The 27,424-nt window shown below is 45.2% G+C and overlaps 1 protein-coding gene across 1 annotated transcript; it reads left to right on the top strand.

Moving 5' to 3' along the window:
- Positions 1 to 186: 186 nt before the first annotated feature.
- Positions 187 to 26,740, top strand: LOC116956983 (E3 ubiquitin-protein ligase TRIM7-like). The gene is made up of 6 exons (XM_076054912.1): positions 187 to 1,493; positions 1,968 to 2,063; positions 10,855 to 11,088; positions 13,643 to 13,665; positions 13,920 to 14,023; positions 24,868 to 26,740. The coding sequence occupies exons 1-6, from the start codon at positions 936 to 938 to the stop codon at positions 25,416 to 25,418; spliced, it is 1,566 nt and encodes a 521-aa protein (XP_075911027.1). The 5' UTR covers positions 187 to 935; the 3' UTR covers positions 25,419 to 26,740.
- Positions 26,741 to 27,424: the final 684 nt, after the last annotated feature.

Below are 27,424 nucleotides of genomic sequence, written 5' to 3'. Positions count from 1 at the left end.
AAACCACCCCATTCAATCACTCAACCTCCACCACCACCCACTCACTCGCTCGTACCTTCGATGAGCACGAGTGGCTACGTACACTGCGAAATAATTTCAATATACATACTCACCCACTCACCCACACACCCACTCACCCAACCACTCACCCACACCCACTCACCCAACCACTCACCCGCACACTCACAAACACACCTCCGATTAGCACGGTTGACTACGTACGGTGTGAAAGAAGTTCAACATACATAAAACCACCGTCCACCCAGAATAAAACTGTGTGGTAGGAATAAAAAAGACGAAAAAATATTTGAAAGATGAACAGAGGGCGCATGAAGCCAGTAGTTAAAATATTAGTTGATGAAGGTGGAAGACGATTACAGACTGCGAACCTTGAAAAAAGGCCTTGGAAGAAAAAAATGGATAAAGACACAGAAGGAAAAAAACAAGTTCACCTTTACATCAGAATGTTTGCACAAGGTGCGGTTCCATTGTGCAATGCACACAGCCTGACCCTTGCCGGTCAATCAGCTTGTGGGACAAACCATTATCGCTGTGTGCCTGGCTGCTGCTGCTGGGTTTTGTTTGTACAAATATTATATCACTTGAGACCGGTCAAAGCTATGTATGTATGTTGAACTTCTTCCACACCGTACGTAGCCAACCGTGCTAATCGGAAGTGCAGGGGAAGGACAACAAACTAAACACAAAAATAAGGTTTAGCTAACACAGTGCGTGACTGTAACGCCACGTCTACACAGGTGAATGCGGCCGCCGTTTGGAACATTCCAGGGCGTGTCTCGAGGTATTTATAACTTAACTGCAGGTGAAGTCAGTCCATTTCCTTGTTCATCTCCGCTGTGCGAGCTGCTGCTGCCGCTGCGATAGCTCCTCCGTGAGCCGCGGCGAGCGACTGAGTCCGAGTGAAGCCATGGGCCATGGCGAGCGCGTCTCCCAGTGATTGTGTAGACAGTGAGCTGAGCTGCCCCATCTGCCTGGGCACGTTTGAGTGCCCCTCCACGCTGAGCTGCGGACACTCGTTCTGCCTCCGGTGTCTGGACGGTGCCTGGGAGAGAGCGAGCAGCTTCAGCTGCCCGCAGTGCCGAGCGATCTTCCCTGAGCGGCCCCAGCTGAAGAGGAACGTGGCGCTAGCCAACCTGGTGGAGCAGCTCAGAGTTGGAGAGAGGATGGCCGCAGTTGTCTTCTGTGACGGCTGTGATGATGGGGAGACTCCTGCAGTGAAGACCTGCCTGAGGTGTGAGATGTCCCTGTGCGAGTCCCACCTAAAGCCTCATCTGAAAAACCCCAAGTTGATGGACCACGTCCTGGTGGCTCCCATTGTCAGCCTGGAGGAAAGAAGATGCAAGAAGCACAAAGAGGAGCTCAAATTCTACTGCAAGCAGGACGCGAGCCTGGTGTGCATGGCCTGTACCATTACCGGGGAACATAGAGGGCATGATGTCGATACACTGGAGGATGAGCATGAGACACGGAAGGTGAGTACCTCAGGGTGTGAGAATGGGATCGCTTCAGTTCAAGGTCGCCATTCATGTTTTGGCAGGGAAAGGAAGGGACAGGAGTTTGAGTATAAGGAGGAGGAGGGTGGTTCGACGTTTTTTTGGGTGAGCCGTGCTGGAGGAAGTCCGTGAATGGACGTTGCACGTGAAGTGAAGAGCCGTTGTGTTGAACGATCGTGTCCCTGTCCCCTGCTGTGGCCTCTACACCACCAGAACACGAGCTGACAAATTCGCGACTTCCACATCGCATTAAATTAAACATCAGGAAATTATTATTCTCTCTTCACTGCGCCTTCTTGCTTACAGACTGCTAAGTCAGTCCAGGCTGACTCCCTGAGCACTCTTCTGGTGGGCAATTATAGAGCTGTCACTGTGGTGAGTTCCGTGTGGAGTGGGGCTGAGAGAGAGCCGCTCAAGGAGTGGAGTCCCCTCTGGTGACTTTGTTTCTTACAGAGGAGAGTCGGAGAAGAGACGCGAGCGGTGGATGAGAAGAGGAAGAAAGCTGAGGCATCCGTGGGACAGATGAAGTCCACTCGCAAGGACGTGCAGGTACGACATGTGGGTACTGTGACCTCGTGGTCTCCACCCTGCGTGAAGTCTGTGACTCTATGAGAACAACTCCGTAGATTCAAGTAAGCCTTTAGTATAATTGGAAATAGCAATACATGATGTATATTGCTGCTTGAATGTGGATTTTTAAATGCAACGTTTATAACAAACAAGTTAATTTTTAGTACCACTGCAAAGATGTATACGGGATAACTCGAATTACTTTCTATGGGTTTGATCAAATAAGAGTGCATTAGATTAAAAACTAAAACTTACAAGTAAAGATTGTGATAAAATATAATAGAAAATCTTAGCTCTTTAATTCTAGAACACAAGAGATGACTTGAAGAGATATGATAGGGAACGCCGGGAAAACTATTTCATCACACATGCAAGTATAAAATAGACAATGCATACGTAATGAAATGTTAAAACTTGTTTTACTTGCATTTCAGTTGGCATTCATTGTGATGTATTAATGACTGAATATTGGTGTTGTGCGTATAAGGCAGGGGTGGGGAATGTCCAGCCTGCGGGCCGTATAAGGCTCGCGAAATCATTTGGCAGTTCTAGCTATCACATTAGAGGTGAGTTAATTAAATGTTTGACGAAATACAACAGGCTAATCTTTAAGTTGATACTTTTGTATGGCCCCCGAATGATGTTATAAATTTCCAAATGGCCCTTGGCAGAAAAAAGGTTCCCCACCCCTGGTATAAGGCAACTGATAGTTATGCAATTGCGTATACTTTTAATATTTCTGCAAGGAATGGGTTTGAGCCTATTTGTTATCAACTGTATGGATTTACATTCTAACTAAATATATGACCTAGAATAGGGCATATCCTGATATAGAGAACTGGACGCCTTTGACCAGTGTAGCTTGCGACGGAGACTTCACATTCACTCTGCGAATGTATCTCAAATACTGGACTCCATCGATGAACAGCGTGACAGTCGCTGTCTGAAGCAGTCACAGCCAGGAGGATCTGCCCTCGTGGACACATTGCAGGGCTGACACGTTGGATGATCCCACCAGAGCACTGTGTGCAATCATTAACGGCCTTGCTCGGGATTGGAGGTAGCCCAGGGGCAGGCTGAGGCTGACCTGGACGCGCACGATTGAGGCCGATCTCAGGCATCCTAATCTAGGCGGCCTGCACTCGGCATGGTGTGGAACCCAGGACAGAGTTGCCTGGCGATGTGTTATGAGCATTGCTACACCCCGCCCTGCTAATGATTGATTTGTATCCTCTATCAAGTCACCTTGTGATGGTAATAATGCTTTACGCAAGTATAACACTTGGGCTTTTGCGACTAACATTATCCAAAATAGAGTTATTTTCAGAGTTAGATCGCGACAATATGAATGTGTCATTAAACTCACTAACCACCCAACATAGCCAATTATTAAGGTTTGTCATGTAAACAAAACATGCCAATTAGTTACTAGTTCAGCAAACCGGTGTGTTGGACAGTAAACCCACAACATTTACAATTCAAGTATGACATGTCACCGGTAGTTACAACCAGCTTCATCAGGCCACAGCCAGAATTGTTCTTAAATAGATAATTAAATGTGATGTCATCACTTGTGAGCCAATCAGGTGCGAAGACCAGGAGATGGAGGAGAGGTTCATGTATTTATATAAATTACAATTGATATATATTATTGGTTGGGTTATTCACAGTTAATCAACACACACGATGTACATCATGTATGTACATTATGCATTTGTAGTGTCAATGATTCTGAGACAAGGTTCGTAGGAGGCACCTTTTGTTTATCAACTTTCACGGTCTTGTCCACACACTCTCCACAGTTGCTTAGCCTATCCTGTACACAACACTAACGGTCAAACACTGACCGTGCCGACTGAGCAAACAACTTTGAGCAGCGCAATATCTAGTGAAGACGGCAGTGACGACGGCAATGAGATGACAGCAACGACGAGACAAGTCCACTCCCAGAACCGGCAGCCCCGAGACCCCGCTCTCGGCTCCTTTGATGCTCCCAGAGCGGCCTGGCTCCACCCTGACTGCACCACTCTTCTCGAACCTGCTAGCAGGTTCCAGAGGCCTCCAGATGGGGTCCTCCATGACCCTTGCCCGAGTTCCTCCTCTCTGCCAACACACCGTGCACACCCTCATCGGCGTGTGTACTGTTTGTCAACCACAGTTTCTGCCACTGTCCACCAGCTGGCACTATTATGCTACACATGTACTAAAATAACTCTTATGGATAATTTACAACCTTTGTTAAACCAATGTAACATTGAGGCTTTGCCACAACCGTCAGGCTAGCAGATTGCTTAACAATACTTTACCATGCTGGTCAATGTGGGTTGGTGAAGACAGCCCAGCATCCATTCATAAATTACTCACCACACAGTTTGATGACCACCACACCACCACTGCCCTACCTGGTGATCATCATGACGATCCATGGGCAGATAGCCCGTAGTAGGTGTCTACTGCCCATGTCGTCATTGGCTTCCACTTTCCTGTCTCTGTCTTGTGCCAATATGCTCTAGTAGTGCCACATCTTACTGGTACCAATCTTAATGTCGTCAATCCATTCTCTGTGAGGTCTCACTCTCTTTCCGGTTCCTTCCATATTTTTGAACAACAACATACTTTTCATTTGCCTGCTGTTTTCCATACTACATATGTGTAGTGCCAGTTTCCTTCTCATCACTGCTGCATCATATCTTCTTCTGGGTGCCATATTTTTCTTACTTATACGCTGGTTACTCTTTGGGTTCAGCTTAGATGCAGTATCCTTCGATAGCAATACATTTCGAGTACCAATATCTTATGTCTGTCAGTATTTTTTAACGTCCAAGTCTCGCAAGCATACAAAGCTGTACTGAACACGCATGTTCTTAAGATGTTCAGTTTGTTCTTGTAGCTGATTTTCTTGCTTCTCCAGATGTTATTAAATCCTGCCATTAATAATTTTGCCTTTGCGATTCTCGCTCTTATTGCGTCTTTAGTGCAGTAATTCTCCCATGTCAGTAGATGTCCCAAGGAATACAAATTCCTTTACATTCACAATCCTGCTGCTTTGTATTATTGCTTCTCTCTCAATGTATTCATTTCTGAACAGCATTGTCTTTGTCTTTTCCACGTTAAGCCTTAGTCCTGCATCCTTTCCTAACGTATAGAGCATATGAACACTTTACTGCAAGACTATGCAGCTTATTTTCCATTGGATCTATGTCGTCCACAAATCTTTATTGTCTCCTTGCACATATATATCCTTTGCTATTGTCCTGAATGGCATTTATCACTCTTTATAAGTGTAGTGTCATAGGTCTCTTCTTCCTTCTTGTTGGAGGCTTCTGTGTGTGTGCTTGCGTCGCACACACTCAGTCAGATAGTCGCAGGAGGCACCGTCCTCCCCTTTTATTGGTGTTGTGTTCAGGCCACCAACTCCGGCCCCCTCTCTCATGACCATGCTGCCATACGACCCGACCGAGACACGACCCAGCCGCATTGCACCGATGGCGTCGATCGAGACAGCCAACTACTGTCCGGCCGCACAATGCCCAGGTAAAGGCGGTAGCGACAAAGGTGACGAGGAAGAGACAAGTCCACTTCCAGAACCGGCAGCCTGGAGCTCTCGCTCTCTGCTGCTTATATGCCCCAGTTCCTCCACCCAACCGACACATATGCATGTATGCTCAACAGCGTGTGTGATAACGGCCCACCTACAGTTGCAACTGCTGTACAAGAGTCAGCACTATTTCACACTACTATTAGAGCAGTGGTTCTTAACCTGGGTTCGATCGAACCCCAGGGGTTCGGTGAGTCGATCTCAGGGGTTCGGCAGAGCCCCCGCCACGGAGGTCCGGACACACTTGAATTATTGTGTAAATTTGTGATGACACACACGGCCCGCTTGGCCATCACTGGCTGCAGATGATCATGCTACACTGCTTGGCCAATCAGCGCTGCGGGGAATTTAGTGCGTACTCAGTAGTCAACGTGTGACTGTTGTTGTCGTACGTCGTGTGATTTCTTTAATATTTTATCCATACTAACTATGTCGGGCAAAAGAAGAAAGTGGTCGGACGAATATGTACAACATGGATTCTCATGTATCACGGAACGTGATGGGAGTGAGCGTCCTATCTGCATGACTTGCAACGCCAAGTTGAGCAACTCTAGTCTTGCACCGGCAAAACTAAAGGAACACTTCTTGAAGCTGCATGGAGACGGGGAATACAAGAACACAACACTTGCTGAATTCAGGGTGAAGCGAGCCAGATTCGATGAAAGGGCCACTCTGCCTGCTCTTGGATTTGTACCTGTTAACAAACCGATCCTGACAGCATCGTACGAAGTTGCTTACCTGATCGCAAAGCAGGGCAAGCCACACACCATTGGTGAAACACTTGTGAAACCAGCTGCATTAAAGATGGCGAATCTAATACTCAGAACAGCGGCCGAAGGTAAATTATCCCAAATTCCCCTTTCAAATGACACCGTCAGTGACAGAATAGAAGACATGAGTAAAGACATCTTGGCTCAAGTAGTCGCGGATCTGATTTCAAGCCCGGCAAAATTCAGCCTTCAACTCGACGAAACCACAGACGTTTCTGATCTAAGCCAGCTTGCTGTTTTTGTACGCTATGTCAAAGACGACATGATAAAAGAAGAGTTTTTATTTTGTAAGCCTCTTACAACAACAACGAAGGCAGCCGATGTGAAGAAGCTTGTGGATGACTTCTTCAGAGACAACAATCTTTCATGGGATATGGTTTCTGCAGTTTGTACGGACAGAGCTCCAGTCATGCTGGGAAGAAAGTCTGGTTTTGGTGCGCTAGTAAAGGCCGATGCACCACACATCATTGTGACGCATTGTATTCTGCACAGGCATGCGTTGGCAACAAAAACCTTACCTCCAAAAATGGCAGAAGTATTAAAAACTGTGGTGGAATGTGTGAACTATGTGCGAAAAAGTGCTCTGAGGCACCGCATCTTCAGTGAGCTGTGTAAAGAAATGGGCTCTGAATTTGAGGTACTTCTGCTCCATTCTAATATTCGGTGGTTATCCCGGGGACAGGTGCTGAATCGTGTTTTTGCCATGCGTGTGGAATTAGCCCTGTTTTTGCAAGAGCACCAACACTGCCATGCAGATTGCTTCAAAAATCCTGAGTTCATTCTCATTTTAGCGTACATGGCTGATATATTCGCAGCTCTCAATCATCTCAATCAGCAGATGCAGGGTGGTGGAGTCAATATCATGGAAGCGGAAGAACACCTGAAGGCTTTTCAAAAAAAGCTACCGTTATGGAAACGACGAACAGAGAACAATAACTTCGCAAACTTCCGGCTTCTGGACGACTGTGCAAGTAAGATCGAAGATGTGTCTGGAATCGGAGATATTTCTGTATCCACGGAACTGAAGCAAACAATTGCCACGCACTTAGATGAGCTTGCAAAGTCTCTCGACGGATATTTCCCTACAAGAGAGTCATATCCAGCATGGGTGAGACAGCCGTTCACGTTTGCTGTTGAAACAGCAGATGTCAATGATGAATTCCTCGACGAAATCATTGAAATTCAGCAGAGCCAGGTTCAACAGCAACTCTTCAGAACAACAACGCTCTCAACGTTTTGGTGTCGACAAATGAACAAGTATCCAGTTATTGCTAAGAAAGCCCTGGATTTTTTTATACCATTTGTTACAACATATCTTTGTGAGCAATCCTTTTCGAGGATGCTGGACATAAAAACGAAGAAAAGGAACAGACTTTGCTGTGAAAATGACATGAGAGTGGCACTTGCCAAGGTGAAGCCACGCATATCTGAACTGATCTCTCAAAGGCAACAGCAGAAGTCACATTGATTTCCAGGTATGTAATTTGTTGTGAGTTTATGCATTGTGTTGGTTTTATTCTTTGAACAAGGTAATGTTCATGCACGGCTCATTTTGTGTACCAGTAAAAAACATATCTACGTCTTGAATTTGAAAAAAATCACATTTTATTTTTCACTAAAGAGGGGTTCGGTGAATGCGCATATGAAACTGGTGGGGTTCGGTACCTCCAACAAGGTTAAGAACCACTGTATTAGAGGTAAAGGGGATATAGCAACACCAGTTGCGTCAACAGGAATACCAGCAAAACTATTAGCTGGAGGCTGATCTGCTCATTCAGTCTCTAAAATCTCTTTGAAAATAACTGCAAAATTGACTTGCAATATAAAGCCAAACACGAAGCCGCAAATATATTCCAATTGAAACTAATTGTCTGGGATGAAGCACACACGTATGCCAGGCTGTTGATAGATTATTGGGTGATCGAACCGTTAAATGTAAACAATTTGGAGAATTACAGGTGCTGAAGCTGAAACAGAATTTGCGAGCTCTGGAAAGTGAAAAGGAACTTGTGGAATAGCTCCTGGATGTTGTTGGTGGAAAAACAGACGATACAGCAACATTACCTTCACAATGCTATCCAGAAAATCAAGATACATTTGCGCAACTATACGGTGACATTTACTTTTCTACGATTACTCCTGAACAGCTTAAATGAAGCGCAATACTGAGTGTTACAAACGCAGACTTTTTTTATCTCAACAATGGAGTTGAGTGCTTTTCCAGTGCGTGGATACGATTGTGAGTGATGATACTGCTGATCAACTTGCATTCCCGTAAGAATTGTTAAAGTCTTACTCCAACCGAAATGCCTCCTCATGAACTGAAACTTAAAGTAGGAGTCGTTATCATGCTCCTTAGAAACCTAATGTCATTGTGAAGACTACGTAATGGTACAAGACTTACTCTTACTCAAATACAAACTTACATAATCGAAGCAAATATGATCTTGTGGAGCAACCTCCGACAGGGTACTTATTCCAAGAATCCCACTCATTCCATTCGACACAAATTTAACATTCAGTTTCAAACGCTAACAATTCCCCATACGATTGGCTTTTTCAATTACAATGAATAAGTTACAATGTCAAACGTTTGATAAAAAATGCATTTACTTACCTAAGTCTGTTTTTAGTCAAGGACAATTATATCTTGCTCGATCAAGAGTCATATCGTGTGATTCACTTCATCTAGTGTCGGAAAATGACCCAGCATATGGCAATTGTTGAAAAATATGAATAACAAAAATATGTGAATGTTTCATTAAGATCTGCTAGATCAGTGAATGTTTCACCGGGTACAGCTAGTCTCATATAAAGCGCTTACAAGTGGGAACACACAGCGGTGCTGGCCGAGCAAACGTACCCACCCCCAATCATTCGCTCAGCCAATGAGAACGACGCATGCTGAGCCAACCAGACCCCACCCCCCGTGATTAGCTTATCACGATTTTTATTACATTTTTAAAACAATCGATTTTGTTTTTTTTTAATGTTAGCGAGGTGAGAACTCACTCGACCATGATAGAGGTCCAAGAAACCTCACCACAGAAATGTAGACTGAGGTCACCGCTAAGTTCACGGAGGTCCTGGACATCTTCTCTGAGAATGACCCCAGACTGGGAGCGCTGCAGATCCTACCACCTCATCTCCCACTGCTGCCATGGTAGCAGGAGTACAGTATTATGCACAGCATGTCATACTTAATGCGGTTATTATAATTATTTTTGATTCATTAAATAATGTTTACCATCTGTATTATTGGTGCTTTTACCGATACCCCAATGAAGCCCTCGTATATTGGTCATCTGAAAGCAATAACGCTGATGGGAACACATCCCCATATATACAACAGTACAATTACCCATTTCGGCGCTGATTCGATAAGCGCTCACTTCTTCAGGAAGCATACTGGGCGTTTAGCGAGGTCTGCCAGTACTGATAAAGTAACGCAGTCCCAAAAGATCATGGGGCAAATAGATTGTATACAAAATACTTTTATTGATGATGTGCAGAGACAAATCTATGAAGAAGGTGAATCGTGTGCGTATCTGTTTTGGTAAATTATTTACAGATCCTCACCAATACACTTCTGGACGAAGGTTACGCAAGATCGTGTTGATCATTGAGGCTATTTGGCCATACTTAGTTGCGTGGGTCAGTGCAGGTTGGTGAAGGTAGAGTCGAGCACTGGTTCATATCTCAATCATCACGCAGCTCTCTAATCATGTTGGAGGCTGGGGAGGGAGCCCAGCCTTGGCTGAGAGTCAAGGGCACTCCAGTAACGTGGGGTAGTATCAGTAGCATGCAAGGACGCATCGCAAAACCTAGTTTTAATATATGGTCATTTTAGAGAGAATAGGGAGGTACTTATTGAGGTTGCAACTGGGAATTTGTGGAGTTAGGAGGACCTTACATACTTGGCAGATTTGTTTAAGAGGAATCTTAGGATGAAGACAACCCAGTGGTGGTCTTTAAACAAATCCAGGGGGGATAAATTGGAGGTGATACAGAGGTTGCAATAATGTGTTGATATGGAGGCATCAAGGTCAAAGTGGGCAGCCAGGTGGTATAATGGAACAAGAGGCTAGGCAGTCAATGATTTCACAGGAGTCAAAGATGGTGAGGATGGCGGCTTGGACTATATCAAGATGGAGCCGAGGTGAGACAATGTTTATTTATATAGAGTATTTTGTTTATTAAATCTTACTGGTGATATGATTAATGTGAATGGCAAGGTAGCACCTAGATACCTAAAGTTATCGACCTGTTCAATGGGATGTGAGTCCAAAGACATCACGTGGAGGCAGGGAAAAATAGGTTTGGAGTAACTGGAAAACAATGTGACTTTGGTCTTAACAGCATGGAATATGAATTTATAGAACTCATCGCATGCCCCTTGCAGGATTCCATGGTCCAGACCAAGGTTCGCATCTCAGGCGAGTTCACCCGCATGAGGGCAATGCTGGATGAGGATGAAAGGGCAACTCTGGATAACGTGGATGTGAAGGGGCGCGAGCTGCTGTCCCGGATCGAGGAGAACATCGCTCATTACGAGCGCGAGATCAGCGAGCTCCAGGCAGCAGCCACGCGCCTGCACGCTCTGCAGGAGGAGAGGGACTCGCTCACGTTCCTGCAGGTAGAGCGCTCGCTGAGCCAGGGTCGTACTCGACTTATGAACACAACTCGTTCCCAGGCATGTTCGTAAGTCGAAAAGTTCATAAGTCAGAGCACAACAATGTACTCGATTTAAATGCCCATAAAGTCCGTGTCATGAAATATGTTACAGTTCAACAAAACATTGATGCATTGTTAAACTCATAAATAAGAAGAAATACTGTACATTTTCACATAACACGGTAAAACATTTGTATAGTAAATAAAAAATAAGATAAAGTAATTTAAATAGAAGAAATCGTTTTTTTTCGCTTACCTTAAGTCCTGATCCTGTCTTGCTTGTTGAAAGAAACAAAATGAGTCGCTACAATTGAACACACACACGAACATGGGGCACGTGCGCATGCAGGACAACGATGCCCCATATAGCCTTAACAGACTGTTGGAGAGCACCGTCTATGAAGGCCGGCAGTGCACACGAGGGGGTGAGAGGGCATCACCCCACCTGGCCACCAATGACCACTGTTGCCTCTGCATTGGCGATGTTTACACACCAAACCAGGTAATAATTTGAGGCTGAGTCGACCTAGGGGAGGCTCAGGACCCATTCAGATAATCGTCACTGCTGTTGGTCGTAAGCGGGAATCGAACTTGGGTCGCCGGGTTGGTAACGCAGCGCGCTTACCATTGCACTACCACTCCCCACACACTAACTTGTACACGCACGCACATACGCGCATGGGCGCACACACGCACAAACACTCACTGCCAGCATGAGGCTGACTCATTACATTTCGCGGAGGATTGCTCCGATGAAAAACATTTTTCGTGATTAAGTTTGTGTTTTACGTCAATGTAAAAAACATATATAATTCATGAAAGCTGGTTCGTAAGACTGGTGTTCATAAGTGCCTTGTACATTTAGAAAGGCAGCACATGCGAGGTGTCACAAAGAACATAATAACGCAACTTGCATTGTCAATACAATCCGTGGCCCTTGTGTTCTGGAATTAAAGGTGGAAACAAGTCCACCAACATGGATTTGTATATTTTTGTAAACATTAATTGCTACTGAATTTGCAAAGAATCAATAAACTATTAACAAACAAATCCCTCAAGTTAATAATCGGTCGGTAATGTATACAGACGTTGGCACTACAATATCTAACCACATGGTCTTGTAATATACAGATTTAAGCTATTTACTGCTAGATTTTGATTATTAACGTAACCAAATGTGGACCAATCAAGCGTAATACTAAAATAGAGATTTTAACATCAGGAGAGCCATAGGTATTTGGTTTTTTTATCAGTCTCGGAAAGTTTAAACCATTCCGGAGATTCTCTGCTTCAACAAGTGTTGACTTGCCACCAACCGACACAGCCAATTATATTTGTCACGTAAAGATAGCATACCAATTAGTTACTAGTTCAGCACACCTGTGTGCTGGGGAGTAAACCCATAACATTTACAATTGGAGTACAACGTTTTGCCATTAATTACAACCAGCCTCATTAGGTGACCATCAGAATTGTGGAGAAATTCTCTTGTTTTGGTCTTAGAGGAATAAATATGAAGTCATCACTGTGAGCCAATCAGGTGCGAAGCCCAGAGTAGGTTAATCTATGCATATAAATTACAATGGATCTCTATTATTAGTTGGGTTATTCACAGTTAATCAAATACGTTATGTATGTACATTATTCATGTACATTGCTCAAAAATCGTATCAAAGGTGGGCCCCTGCCATTTTTGGGTCCAAAAATCGTCCCAAAATTTTTAAACTACTGACCAAGGTAACGCAATTCTCTGGGTGGATAATTATTTCGAATGAGAATAGGTTTTCCTCTTTTTCCTGCAACAAAACAGGTGTAAATATATTAAAACAACAAACTGAAACCTTTAATAAGTAATCATGTCTGCATTAACCACAATACTTGTGGTCAGAATGCAAACAAAAAACACTCTGATAATATATGCATTGTCTTTGAAACTGATTGGTCCAAACCAGAGACAGCTTTCTTTCGAGCCGAGTCTAGAGGCGTCCTCTGATCTAGCACCGTTTGAGACTAGCCTCGAAAGAAAGCTGTCTCTGGTTTGGACCAATCAGTTTCAAAGACAATGCATATATTATCAGAGTGTTTTTTGTTTGCACTCTGACCACAAGAATTGTGGTTAATGCAGACATGATTACTTGTAAAAGGTTTACGTTTGTTGTTTTAATATCTTAACATCTGTTTTGTTGCCAGAAAAAAAGGGAAAACCTATTCTCATATTTTGGTACTGGCAAAGGAGTGGTCCCATGATGTAATTATTTGGAATGTTGGTTCACAATCACTGCCACTCGATGTCGAGTGCCACGTACGCCTATTGCCTGTGGCAAGGGTTTGAGAGGCCACACCTTGCTGATGAGAACCATCGAGTCCAAACGAATCCATGGCTTTGTCTTGATTACAACGAACAACACTGGGGTTCGCGAATGGCTGAGCGCAGCCACATCGCGTCTACCAATCACCGTGTGGTTAATGTGACTGGAGGTGAATTGTCTCACGCCCCCTGTGTCTGACTCCTGCAGGTTCACCTGAAGGAGACAAATCGGTATGGACTCATGAGCTCGCACAGATTCACACATTGGGTGAAGCTGCGTGTGGGACATGATGATACTGTGTGTAATGATGCTGTGTGTGAAGATGATGTTGCGTGTGATGGCTGTGTGTGATGATGCTGTGTTTGATGATGATGCTGTGTAAGACACGGACTATGTGTGATGGTGCTGTGTGTGATGGTGCTGTGTGTGTTGGTGCTGTGTAAGACACGGGCTGTGTGAGTCACTGATGGTTGTGGTGTCACAGGAGAGACGCTCAGAAGGAAGCTCCACACTCATCTCCCAGCAAAGAAGACATTGCCATGATAAGCGCACAGCAAGGAGCTCTGATCAAACTGCTGCCGTTCATGTGTGAGTAACACGGTCTCTTACCACGTGTACATGTGTTAACTCTTAACACCAAGCAGGATTGTAGAACCACACGCAGACAAAACTTCAGGTAAGGGCTTACGCCGGTTTAATAGCAATCTTCACATGACTCTGTGTACTCCACACTCACTGACTTATTACACTCTACACTCGACGCCTACACCCGTTATGGTGCGCGTCAGAACTCTGGCCTGCACGTGGAACTGCTTCCAACTATCTACACCCCCTTGCTTACTTCCTTGTCTGCCCCGGGCGGGAGCTCACCCATCACCGCCCGGCGACGAGGTGAGGCCTCCACCCCTCTAGCCTTTCTTCGGCAGCGGCTGGGGTGTTCCCACGCTGGCTCTCGTTCCTCTTCCCATGGCGGACCCTTCACTCTCCCTTCGGCGAACCCGCCCTCGTCCCGGGGTCCCCCTTAAGTACCCTGCCGCCTCGATGACATGACATCATCACGTCACGTCATCCCACTCTACAGATGACATGATGTCATCCCATTACTCCTCTACACATGTATGTTATTGCGTATGTAATCGTGGCTGTGTGTATGTATCGATGAAATGGAGTGTGTGGAAAGGGGTAGTCTAGCAGTTGGCATGGTGCGCTACAAATCCAGCTACTGGAGTTCGATTTCTGCCCACGGCCAACACCAGTGATGATTATCTGAACAGGTCCTGGACTCCCCCTAGGTAGACTCAGCCGTAAATACATTGTTGGCTATGTGCAATGCGAAAGAGGTTCAACATAAAAACAAATTAGTTTCTGGTGCAGTGTGTAGACATAGACACGAGAGAGACAAAAGCGGTCGGGCGTGGTACTGGCCACCCACCCTCTCGTGTGCCATGCTGGTCTTCAAAGGTGTTCGCTAGCAGCACTTGCTCCAACAGTCTGTTAAAGATATACGGAGATATATTTGCCTTTATAATAGTGTCTGTATGCATGTATCTTGAACTTCTTTCACACTGTACGTAGCCAACCGTGCTAATCGGAGGTGTATGGATAAGTGAGAGTGAATGTTCAATGAAGATGGGATGGTTTGTGCACTGAGCTACAAACATGGTCACCCCCACGTGATTCACGGCCATGGCTGGATTCAGAACTAATATTGGACCTCTCCTAGATCGACTCAGCCTTAATGATTACCTAGTACGTCTGGCAAACATCAGCACTGCGGGCACAAAAGCAGCCTGCGGGATTTGTATGATTCAATGATAAAGGCTATGGCTTTTTAAACGAGATCAAGGTAATTATAGGAATCTTATGGATGACTGTTATTACCCAAGGATCACACATCCAGACCAAGACACATTTGAGATTCTTAGGCTTCATATTAACCGCCTGATGCTCAGAGAGTCAAACTAGGGCACTTTAAGAATTCTTAGGTTCTCCAGTTAATGGCTGAGGCTCACAGAGCCAGACTAAGACATAACCTTGGTTAATATTTTATATCACCACACAGCACGTGCAAAGATCAACATTACGACTGTAATGTATTCATTAGACAATACTATATAACACAACCACGAGTGTATTTCACTATTACATGAGCTTCATTGATATTACACCTTTGTATTATCCAGTGAGGATTCTGTTGGCCAAAGTAACCATTGTAGCAGATGAATCTACGAGTATAAGTCTTCTCTGTAATGGATGTCATCATCAGATTAGAGCAAGACCACATCATCCTTGTGATGCATAGGGTTCATTGTTGATGCTGTAGGCTCATAACCAGACTAAGGCAGCCTAATGAGTGTCAATATTCATTCATAATGCTTGAGGCTACTATATCCCTACTAAGGCACGGTAAGGATTATTGGGGTTCAAGGTTAATACCAGAGGCTCACATAGCCAGACTGATCTATCACTGTGGCTGACCATGTGCATCACTGTATATACATATTCTTTGGTTCTTTCGGTAAAGTCACGTAGAATGATAATAAAATAATAAATTGATAAAATAAAATAACACAATAATATTCTCACGACGTTTCGGCCACAACACAAGCGGCCTTCATCAGGTGAAGGGGGCGAGACTGTCTGGTAGGACAGCGCTGGAGTGAAAGAGCCACGTTCAGATCACGGCCTTTAAGCTGTGTGAGAGGAACAAAGCGCCTTGACAAAGGAATTAGCATATAATTTAGCATTGAAATGGCTGAATGATTAGCTTGTGACTGGTCACAGAAATAGCTATGTTAAAAGTTAAAGCATACACACCCGCAGAGGCACCCATTGTTAAAGGAATTAGCATAGAATTTAGCATTGAAATAGCTAAGTTAAGGCATACACATCCGCAGAGGCACCCCTTGACAATGGAATTAGCATAGAATTTAGCATTGAGATAGCTGAGTGATTAGCTTGTACCTGCTGCAGAAATAGAGCTTGTACCTGCTGCAGAAATAGCTACGTTAAAGTCAGAGCATACACATTCACCGAGGCCCTTAGTACAAATCAAACAGGAGAATTTAGCATTGAAATAACTAGGCGAATCCAGCATTGAAACAACTGAGTGATTAGCTAGTGACTGGTCACAGAAATGACTACACATCTGAGCTATTCACAGTACTATATAGTGAACCAATAAAAACTAAAATATAAATTACCTTCATGTTATCAATAAACTCTATATTCTCCAATCAGCTAAGCTACCAACAATAAGTCGTTATATATCACAATGCTATATGGAGAAAAAATGGGTGGATTCTTACCCTCAAATTTCAGCACCACGGATAGCTACGGGCCCCGTTCAGACGGACGAGTTCGTTCATGGTCGGAACAGAGGAGGGGGAGAGAGACAGCTGCGAGGCCCTAGTATGCTCCATGTTGTAAAACTATACCATTAACCGTGGTGTGAGAGGTATTAAGAGGCAATGCTGGCGAACGAGCTGCGGTCTGAAGGTCATCGTAAAAATACAATTAATTAAGAACAGAAATGATTTAAAACATCTTTCCAGTGGTTACTAAGCCTGAATCCATCTTCTCGGTTGAAATTGTCTCTGTGCTTGTATATGTGAATGGCCTCATGAACGAATCTCTCATGGTAGCCGGTTGGTTTGCAAAGAACCTCCGTCTTGGAGAAGTCAATGTCATGTGAGCCCACTGAATTATAACAGTGATCTGCCACGGCAGAGGAGTTCCTCCTACCGTGTTTCAAGTCTGCTTTGTGTTCGCGGATGCGGTCCGCGATATGTCTTTTGGTTTCTCCAATGTAGCTACTACCACAGAAGCACTTTAGTTTGTAAACGCCCGGGTACTGTATGTCTGGAACAGCATCTTTTACAGATGGAACTAAATCACGGATTTTATGTACTGTGTTGAATCGGACCTGGATCTTGTGTTTGTTCAGGATTTTGGAGATCTTTTTAGTGACCCCTGCAATGTAGGGTAAGGTGATGGTTTTGAGTGGCTCCACAAGAGGATCCTTCTTCATGACTGGAGTGATGGCTTTGCGGATTGTGTAGTCGGAGTAGCCATTAGCCCTGAGAGCCTGGTGTACGTGCTTGAGTTCACTGGAAATGTGTTCCTGGTCGGAAATGTTCGCATCCGCGAACACAAAGCAGACTTGAAACACGGTAGGACGAACTCCTCTGCCGTGGCAGATCACTGTTATAATTCAGTGGGCTCACATGACATTGACTTCTCCAAGACGGAGGTTCTTTGCAAACCAACCGGCTACCATGAGAGATTCGTTCATGAGGCCATTCACATATACAAGCACAGAGACAATTTCAACCGAGAAGATGGATTCAGGCTTAGTAACCACTGGAAAGATGTTTTAAATCATTTCTGTTCTTAATTAATTGTATTTTTACGATGACCTTCAGACCGCAGCTCGTTCGCCAGCATTGCCTCTTAATACCTCTCACACCATGGTTAATGGTATAGTTTTACAACATGGAGCATACTAGGGCCTCGCAGCTGTCTCTCTCCCCCTCCTCTGTTCCGACCATGGACGAACTCGTCCGTCTGAACGGGGCCCGTAGCTATCCGTGGTGCTGAAATTTGAGGGTAAGAATCCACCCATTTTTTCGCCATATAGCATTGTGATATATAACGACTTATTGTTGGTAGCTTAGCTGATTGGAGAATATAGAGTTTATTGATAACATGAAGGTAATTTATATTTTAGTTTTTATTGGTTCACTATATAGTACTGTGAATAGCTCAGATGTGTAGTCATTTCTGTGACCAGTCACTAGCTAATCACTCAGTTGTTTCAATGCTGGATTCGCCTAGTTATTTCAATGCTAAATTCTCCTGTTTGATTTGTACTAAGGGCCTCGGTGAATGTGTATGCTCTGACTTTAACGTAGCTATTTCTGCAGCAGGTACAAGCTCTATTTCTGCAGCAGGTACAAGCTAATCACTCAGCTATCTCAATGCTAAATTCTATGCTAATTCCATTGTCAAGGGGTGCCTCTGCGGATGTGTATGCCTTAACTTAGCTATTTCAATGCTAAATTCTATGCTAATTCCTTTAACAATGGGTGCCTCTGCGGGTGTGTATGCTTTAACTTTTAACATAGCTATTTCTGTGACCAGTCACAAGCTAATCATTCAGCCATTTCAATGCTAAATTATATGCTAATTCCTTTGTCAAGGCGCTTTGTTCCTCTCACACAGCTTAAAGGCCGTGATCTGAACGTGGCTCTTTCACTCCAGCGCTGTCCTACCAGACAGTCTCGCCCCCTTCACCTGATGAAGGCCGCTTGTGTTGTGGCCGAAACGTCGTGAGAATATTATTGTGTTATTTTATTTTATCAATTTATTATTGTATTATCATTCTACGTGACTTTACCGAAAGAACCAAAGAAGATGAATCATTGCAGTCACGAACGCTTTAAATCGAAATGTATATACATACACATATATTACTATTGCCCATGCATTGCAATACCTCTAAGTTACCATACAGCACACAAGAGTGTAAAGGAGTATTACATGAGCTCTATTAAACCTACACGTGTGTATTATTGAATGAGGATGATGTTGCTAAGATGTGTGTATCTGTGAGTGTTTAACACAGAGACGCTATGGCTTAGATTCTGAGGATTCATTATTAGTGCTTGAGGCAGCATGATAAGACTCAGACACAGCTAGGATTCTTCGAGTTCAGTGTTAATGCATAAGGCTCTCAGATTCAAAGGCACCTTTAGGATTCTGTGTGTATATTCAGAGGTTTATCAGACAGCCAACCAAGGGCTTGACCTTGGTTGACCGTGTAAATCACTACGTAGGAAAAAAGATAAATTGCTATAAAACATGTAGCAATATACCTATACATTCAAATATAGCACACACACAGAGATGAGTGTAAATCACTATTACATGAGCTCTATTAACACTACACGTGTGTATGATTGAGTGAGGATGCTGTTGCTATTCTGCGTGTGAGTCTTTGACACACACACTATGGCTAAGATGTTTAGGATTCATTATTAGTGCTTGAGGCAGCGAGATCCAGACACCTTGAGGATACTTAGGGTTCGTGTTACAGCCTGAAGCTCTCAGAATCAAAGTCAACTTTAGGTTCTATTAGGCAGCTAGACCAAGGCATAAACTGAGTTGCCCGTGTAAATCACTACACAGGCAACAACTAAGAACACGTATCAATATCTACCGATAGGTTTATATAGACAGAGATCCCTGGTATGGCCTTAACAGACTGTAGGGGCAAGTGCTGTTAGCGAGCTCCTATGAAGGCCGGCACGGCACACGAGGGGTGGGTGGCCAGCACCACGCCCGACCGCCTTTGTCTCCCCAGTGGCGATGTTTACACACCGCAGTCATCACTACACCAACAAACACACAGTGTACATCACTACACTATCACACACACACGAGTGTACATCACTACACTACCACACACACGAGTGTACATCACTACACTATCACACACACACGAGTGTACATCACTACACTATCACACACACACGAGTGGACATCACTACACTATCACACACACGAGTGTACATCACTACACTATCACACACACGAGTGTACATCACTACACTATCACACACACACACGAGTGTACATCACTACACTATCACACACACACACGAGTGGACATCACTACACTATCACACACACGAGTGTACATCACTACACTATCACACACACACACACGAGTGTACATCACTACACTATCACACAGAGTGTACATCACTACACTATCACACACACACATACGAGTGTACATCACTACACTATCACACACACACACACACGAGTGTACATCACTACACTATCACATACACACACGAGTGTACATCACTACACTATGACACACACACACGAGTGTACATCACTACACTATCACACACACACACGAGTGTACATCACTACACTATCACACACACACAGTGTCCATCACTACACTATCACACACACACACGAGTGTACATCACTACACTATCACACACACAGTGTACATCACTACACTATCACACACACACAGTGTACATCACTACACTATCACACACACACAGAGTGTACATCACTATCACACACACACGAGTGTACATCACTACACTATCACACACACACACAGTGTACATCACTACACTATCACACACACACACGAGTGTACATCACTACACTATCACACACACACACACGAGTGTACATCACTACACTATCACATACACGAGTGTACATCACTACACTATCACACACAGTGTACATCACTACACTATCACACACACGAGTGTACATCACTACACTATCACACACACAGTGTACATCACTACACTATCATACACACACGAGTGTACATCACTACACTATCACACACACAGAGTGTACATCACTACACTATCACACACACAGAGTGTACATCACTACACTAACACACACACACACACACGAGTGTACATCACTACACTATCACACACACACGAGTGTACATCACTACACTACCACACACACGAGTGTACATCACTACACTATCAGACACACACACACGAGTATACATCACTACACTATCACACACACACGAGTGGACATCACTACACTATCACACACACGAGTGTACATCACTACACTATCACACACACACACACGAGTGTACATCACTACACTATCACACAGAGTGTACATCACTACACTATCACACACACACACACGAGTGTACATCACTACACTATCACACACACACACGAGTGTACATCACTACACTATCACATACACACACGAGTGTACATCACTACACTATCACATACACACACACGAGTGTACATCACTACACTATCACACACACAGTGTACATCACTACACTATCACACACACACACACAGTGTCCATCACTACACTATCACACACACGAGTGTACATCACTACACTATCACACACACAGTGTACATCACTACACTATCACACACACACAGTGTACATCACTACACTATCACACACACACAGAGTGTACATCACTATCACACACACACGAGTGTACATCACTACACTATCACACACACACGAGTGTACATCACTACACTATCACACACACACACGAGTGTGCATCACTACACTATCACACACACGAGTGTACATCACTACACTATCACACACAGAGTGTACATCACTACACTATCACACACACGAGTGTACATCACTACACTATCACACACACAGTGTACATCACTACACTATCATACACACACGAGTGTACATCACTACACCATCAAACACACACGAGTGTACATCACTACACCATCAAACACACACGAGTGTACATCACTACACTATCACACACACAGAGTGTACATCACTACACTATCACACACAGTGTACATCACTACACTATCACACACAGTGTACATCACTACACTATCACACACAGTGTACATAACTACACTATCACACACACAGTGTACATCACTACACTATCACACAGACACACAGTGTACATCACTACACTATCACACACAGTGTACATCACTACACTATCACACACACAGAGTGTACATCACTACACTATCACACACACACACACGAGTGTACATCACTACACTATCACACACACACGAGTGTACATCACTACACTATCACACACAGTGTACATCACTACACTATCACACACACACGAGTGTACATCACTACACTATCACACACACAGAGTGTACATGACTACACTATCACACACACACAGTGTACATCACTACACTATCACACACACACAGTGTACATCACTACACCATCACACACACAGAGTGTACATCACTACACTATCTCACACACACAGAGTGTACATCACTACACTATCACACACACAGTGTACATCACTACACTATCACACACACACAGTGTACATCACTACACTATCACACACACACAGAGTGTACATCACTATCACACACACACGAGTGTACATCACTACACTATCACACACACACGAGTGTACATCACTACACTATCACACACACACACGAGTGTGCATCACTACACTATCACACACACGAGTGTACATCACTACACTATCACACACAGAGTGTACATCACTACACTATCACACACACGAGTGTACATCACTACACTATCACACACACAGTGTACATCACTACACTATCATACACACACGAGTGTACATCACTACACCATCAAACACACACGAGTGTACATCACTACACCATCAAACACACACGAGTGTACATCACTACACTATCACACACACAGAGTGTACATCACTACACTATCACACACAGTGTACATCACTACACTATCACACACAGTGTACATCACTACACTATCACACACAGTGTACATAACTACACTATCACACACACAGTGTACATCACTACACTATCACACAGACACACAGTGTACATCACTACACTATCACACACAGTGTACATCACTACACTATCACACACACAGAGTGTACATCACTACACTATCACACACACACACACGAGTGTACATCACTACACTATCACACACACACGAGTGTACATCACTACACTATCACACACAGTGTACATCACTACACTATCACACACACACGAGTGTACATCACTACACTATCACACACACAGAGTGTACATAACTACACTATCACACACACACAGTGTACATCACTACACTATCACACACACACAGTGTACATCACTACACCATCACACACACAGAGTGTACATCACTACACTATCTCACACACACAGAGTGTACATCACTACACTATCACACACACAGTGTACATCACTACACTATCACACACACACAGAGTGTACATCACTACACTATCACACACACAGAGTGTACATCACTACACTATCTCACACACAGAGTGTACATCACTACACTATCACACACACACGAGTGTACATCACTACACTATCACACACACACAGTGTACATCACTACACTATCACACACACAGAGTGTACATCACTACACTATCACACACACAGAGTGTACATCACTACACTATCACACACACAGAGTGTACATCACTACACTATCACACCCACCTCGTGTGCCGGCCTTCACAGGTGCTCACCAACAGCACTTGCTCCTACAGTCTGTGAAAGGTGACACACGGGAGACGTTTGTGTTTGTTGTACACACACAGAGACGCTATGGCGGTGTTTATATCCACGCTGCTGCTGTGATCCACTGCCTCCCACGGGCACTACCGCACAGTAGGGCTGAACGATTAATCGATTCCAAATCGAAATCGGAATTTCAAACAATGCGATTAGCAAATCGCAAGGGCTACGATTTTTTTGCGATTTGAAAAGTCCCGTCAGTTTCTATTTGGAATTGTTTTGTGTTTTATTATTATACCTTTATTTATTTAACTTAACAGTTGTATATGTTTGATTGTTTTATTTTATTAAAACATTTTGATAAACACATGTTGGAAGCAATTCATATATTTTAAGTTCTCATCCTTGCATTAAAATATAAAGAGCAGTTCATATTGTGATGGTATCACGTGGTAATGCTCCATCACGTGTTTTAAATCTATCACACACTGAATATCGAACTGAAGCTTTATTTCCATTTTTTATCGCAAATCAAATCGCAATATCTGTCAGAAAAAATCGCAATTAGAGATTCTCCCCAAATCGTGCAGCCCTAGCGGACAGAGCGCCCCACCTCCTGGCACCTCGCAAAGCCCCGCACGGGCAGCCACCACCACCCTGCCTAGCAGGTGCTACAGGCTGCGGGGTCACGTGGTGGGACAGCCACCACCACCCTGCCTAGCAGGTGCTACAGGCTGCGGGGTCACGTGGTGGGACAGCCACCACCACCCTGCCTAGCAGGTGCTACAGGCTGCGGGGTCACGTGGTGGGACAGCCACCACCACCCTGCCTAGCAGGTGCTACAGGCTGCGGGGTCACGTGGTGGGGCAGTCACCACCCTGCCTAGCAGGTGCTACAGGCTGCCGGGTCACGTGGTGGGGTAGTCACCACCCTGCCTAGCAGGTGCTACAGGCTGCGGGGTCACGTGGTGGGGTAGTCACCACCCTGCCTAGCAGGTGCTACAGGCTGCGGGGCTACTTGGCGGGCAGCAGCTGGCAGTGCAGACAAACGCACCGTTGTACTGTACTTCTGTGCTCTCGCCTGCCTTCGCCAACGCACGGTAACCGGCGTGGTGAAGTATGGTCAATATCCCCCACGACCCGCATGGTGCAGGGAGGCCCTCATCTAGCAGCGGATTCACAAAGCGCCCGTTAGATGTCATCACACCACTAGCTACGCGCTACAACATTGTGTAACAATGCCCATTATGAATTGCTCTATTGTAGTGTGCGTGCGTGTTAGTGCACGAGTGATATTGTTAAAGTGCTGCTGTTGTTACCACGGCTACTGTGATTATCGTTACTGCAGATGGACGCTCACCGACTGTGGACCCAAACTCTGCCCAGGACGACCTCCAGATTTCCTCGGATCTCAGGACGGTGACGCTGACCGCTGTCTCCCAGGGTCGCCCCGATCACCCACACCGCTTTGATTGCTGGGACCAAGCCCTGTGCTCAGAGAGCTTCTCATCGGGTCAGCACTACTGGGAGGTGGACGTGGGGGGTGCGACGGGGGGCTGTGTGGTTGGAGTCGCGTACGGGACGATCGCACGGAAAGGGAGTGATAAAGAGTGCGGTCTGGGACAGAACGACTCATCCTGGGTGTTATATAAAGATAACAACAGCTGCTACGTGATTCATGGTGGTGTCTGGACCTCAGTGCCGGTGAGGGATCCTCCCCGGAGAGTCGGGTGTCACCTGCACTGGGAGGCGGGGCTGCTGTCGTTTTACCGCGCCGACTCCATGGAGCTGCTGCACTCCTTTCACCACTCGTTTTGTCAACCGCTCTACCCCGCACTGAGTGTGTATGGTGTTGATGGTGACTCAGTGAGGATTCTGGATCTGAGTCGTGCGTCCTGAGAGCAAGGAGTGTGAGCAGCGCAGAGAAACGGGCACAACGCACACTCACGCACACAAAGACAGATCCCCCGTGTAGACGTTACAGACTGTAGGGGCAAGGGCTGATACAGAGCAGCTATGAAGGCCGGCACGGCACTCGAGCGGGTGGGTGGCCAGCAACCCGCCCGGCCGCCTTTGTCACCTCAGGGATGATGCTTACACACCGTACCAGTAACTCATTTGAGGCTGAGTCGACCTAGGGGAGGCCCATGACCGGTTCACCAACACCAGTGACGATTATCGGAATCTGTCCAGGCTCTCCCCTAGGCCGATTGAGCCTCAAATGAGTGCCTGTTTGATGTGCAAACATCGCCACTGGGGAGACAAAGGCGGGTCGGGCGTGGTGCTGGTTACTGACACCCTCGTGTGCCACAGTGCCGGCCTTCATAGGTGCTACTAGCAAACAGCACTTGCCCCTACAGTCTGTTAAGGCTACACGGGGGATAATTTTCTTTGGGTTAGTGGGTTGGTCTGTATGCCTTTGTCTGTGTGTGTGTCTTTGTTACTTTGTCTGTGTGTGTGTGTGTCTTTGTATTTCTGTTTTGGTGCTGGCCAACCATCCCCTCGTGTGCGAGAGTGCCAGCCTTCACAGGCGCTGCTACTTGCTATGAACAGCCCTTTCCCCAACAGTCTGTTAAGACTACATAGACACAATAGATAAAGACAAAGATCCCTCGTATAGCCTGAACAGACTGTTGGGGCAAGTGCTGTTAGCGAGCACCTATGAAGGCCGGAATGGTACATGAGGGGGTGGGTGGCCAGCACCACGCCCGACAGCCTTTGTCTCCCCATTGGCGATATTTTCTCATCGCACCAGGTACTAATTTTAGGCTGAGTCGACCTAGGGAAGGCCCAGTACGGGTTTACTAAAACCATTGATAGCGAATATCTGAATCTGTCTTGGTTCTCCCGTAGGTCGACTCAGCCTCAAATGAGTACCTGGTGCGATGATAAAATATCGCCCCTGAGAATACAAAGGCGGGTCTCTGCCAGGCGGGTCTCTGCCAGGCTGGCCTACTCACTAACAGCACTTGACCCAACAGTCTGTTAAAGCTACACAGGAGATTTTTGTCTTTAGTGTATAGAGGGGCATGTGCGTAGTGTGGGGTGGAGCGGTGGTGCAGTGGTTAGCGCACTGGTAGGGGAGGGCGGGGAATTCTCTCCACGCTCTCGGCGTTGAGCGGAGTTCCACCGTGGGCGTGCTGGGAACACGCGTCACGTGACGCTACGGGGTGACGCGCGCCATCCCCCTCGCGGTCACTCGCTCGTTGGGAGATAAACCAGGGGTGGGCATGGGGTGGGAATGTGATGGCATCACTAGGGGGGAGGGGCTACTCGTGGCGTGTGCAGAGCGTCGCTGAGATGAAGCATTTTTGTTCTAACCAGGGGTCGAGGGACTCCTCCACCCACACAAAGTTGATTTATTTTGCAGGGCTTAGAGAGAGAGAATCCATTTTAAAATCTAGTAGGAGGGCGTTCGCCACCAATATTTTTCGTAATAAAGGTTTGTTTTGTTTAAAATTTTAATATCTTTGGACCTCCAGACACAACCTTCGATTCATGGGTTAACACCTTTCTCTGCAGACAAAAATTGGAACTGTCTTTTGACTTTGAAGTATGTTAATTAAGCTTGATATATGTCAGGAGTGAAGATCTACCTTACAATACAACACGACTAATATTGTCTCAACACGCATTAATAACACAGATACACTGTGTGTTATTACAGGGATAATGACAAAGTAAAATCCAAATATACAGCAGCTTTCAGGGTTGTAATCCAACGCACGACCTCCTGCATACCAGGCGAGGGAGTTAACATCTCCTGGCCACCGCGGCGCCCTCCTTAACGTGAGACACCAATCTGGTGTGAACCTAACTCGAGTCTCAGGCTGTTTAGCAAGGCGTAGATGATTTGAAACACATTGATTATATCGTACCAATTGTGTAGTGTGAACGCTAAGTCA

Source organism: Petromyzon marinus, chromosome 68, assembly GCF_048934315.1.
Source record: "Petromyzon marinus isolate PM22_M1 ecotype Great Lakes invasive population chromosome 68, UKy_Petmar_22M1.pri1.0, whole genome shotgun sequence".
NCBI lineage: Eukaryota > Metazoa > Chordata > Hyperoartia > Petromyzontiformes > Petromyzontidae > Petromyzon > Petromyzon marinus.
The sequence above is the reverse complement of the archived record's forward strand: the minus strand, read 5'-3'. Positions and strand labels throughout refer to the sequence as shown.

What these genes read in the sequence shown, in the direction of transcription:
- LOC116956983 (XM_076054912.1), top strand. Translation starts at nt 936, where the DNA reads ATGGCGAGCGCGTCTCCCAGTGATTGTGTAGACAGTGAGCTGAGCTGC. An exon ending in CCACTCGCAAGGACGTGCAG is followed by an intron (nt 2,064 to 10,854) that starts GTACGACATGTG and finishes TGCCCCTTGCAG; the next exon opens with GATTCCATGGTCCAGACCAA. An exon ending in CACCTGAAGGAGACAAATCG is followed by an intron (nt 13,666 to 13,919) that starts GTATGGACTCAT and finishes GTGGTGTCACAG; the next exon opens with GAGAGACGCTCAGAAGGAAG.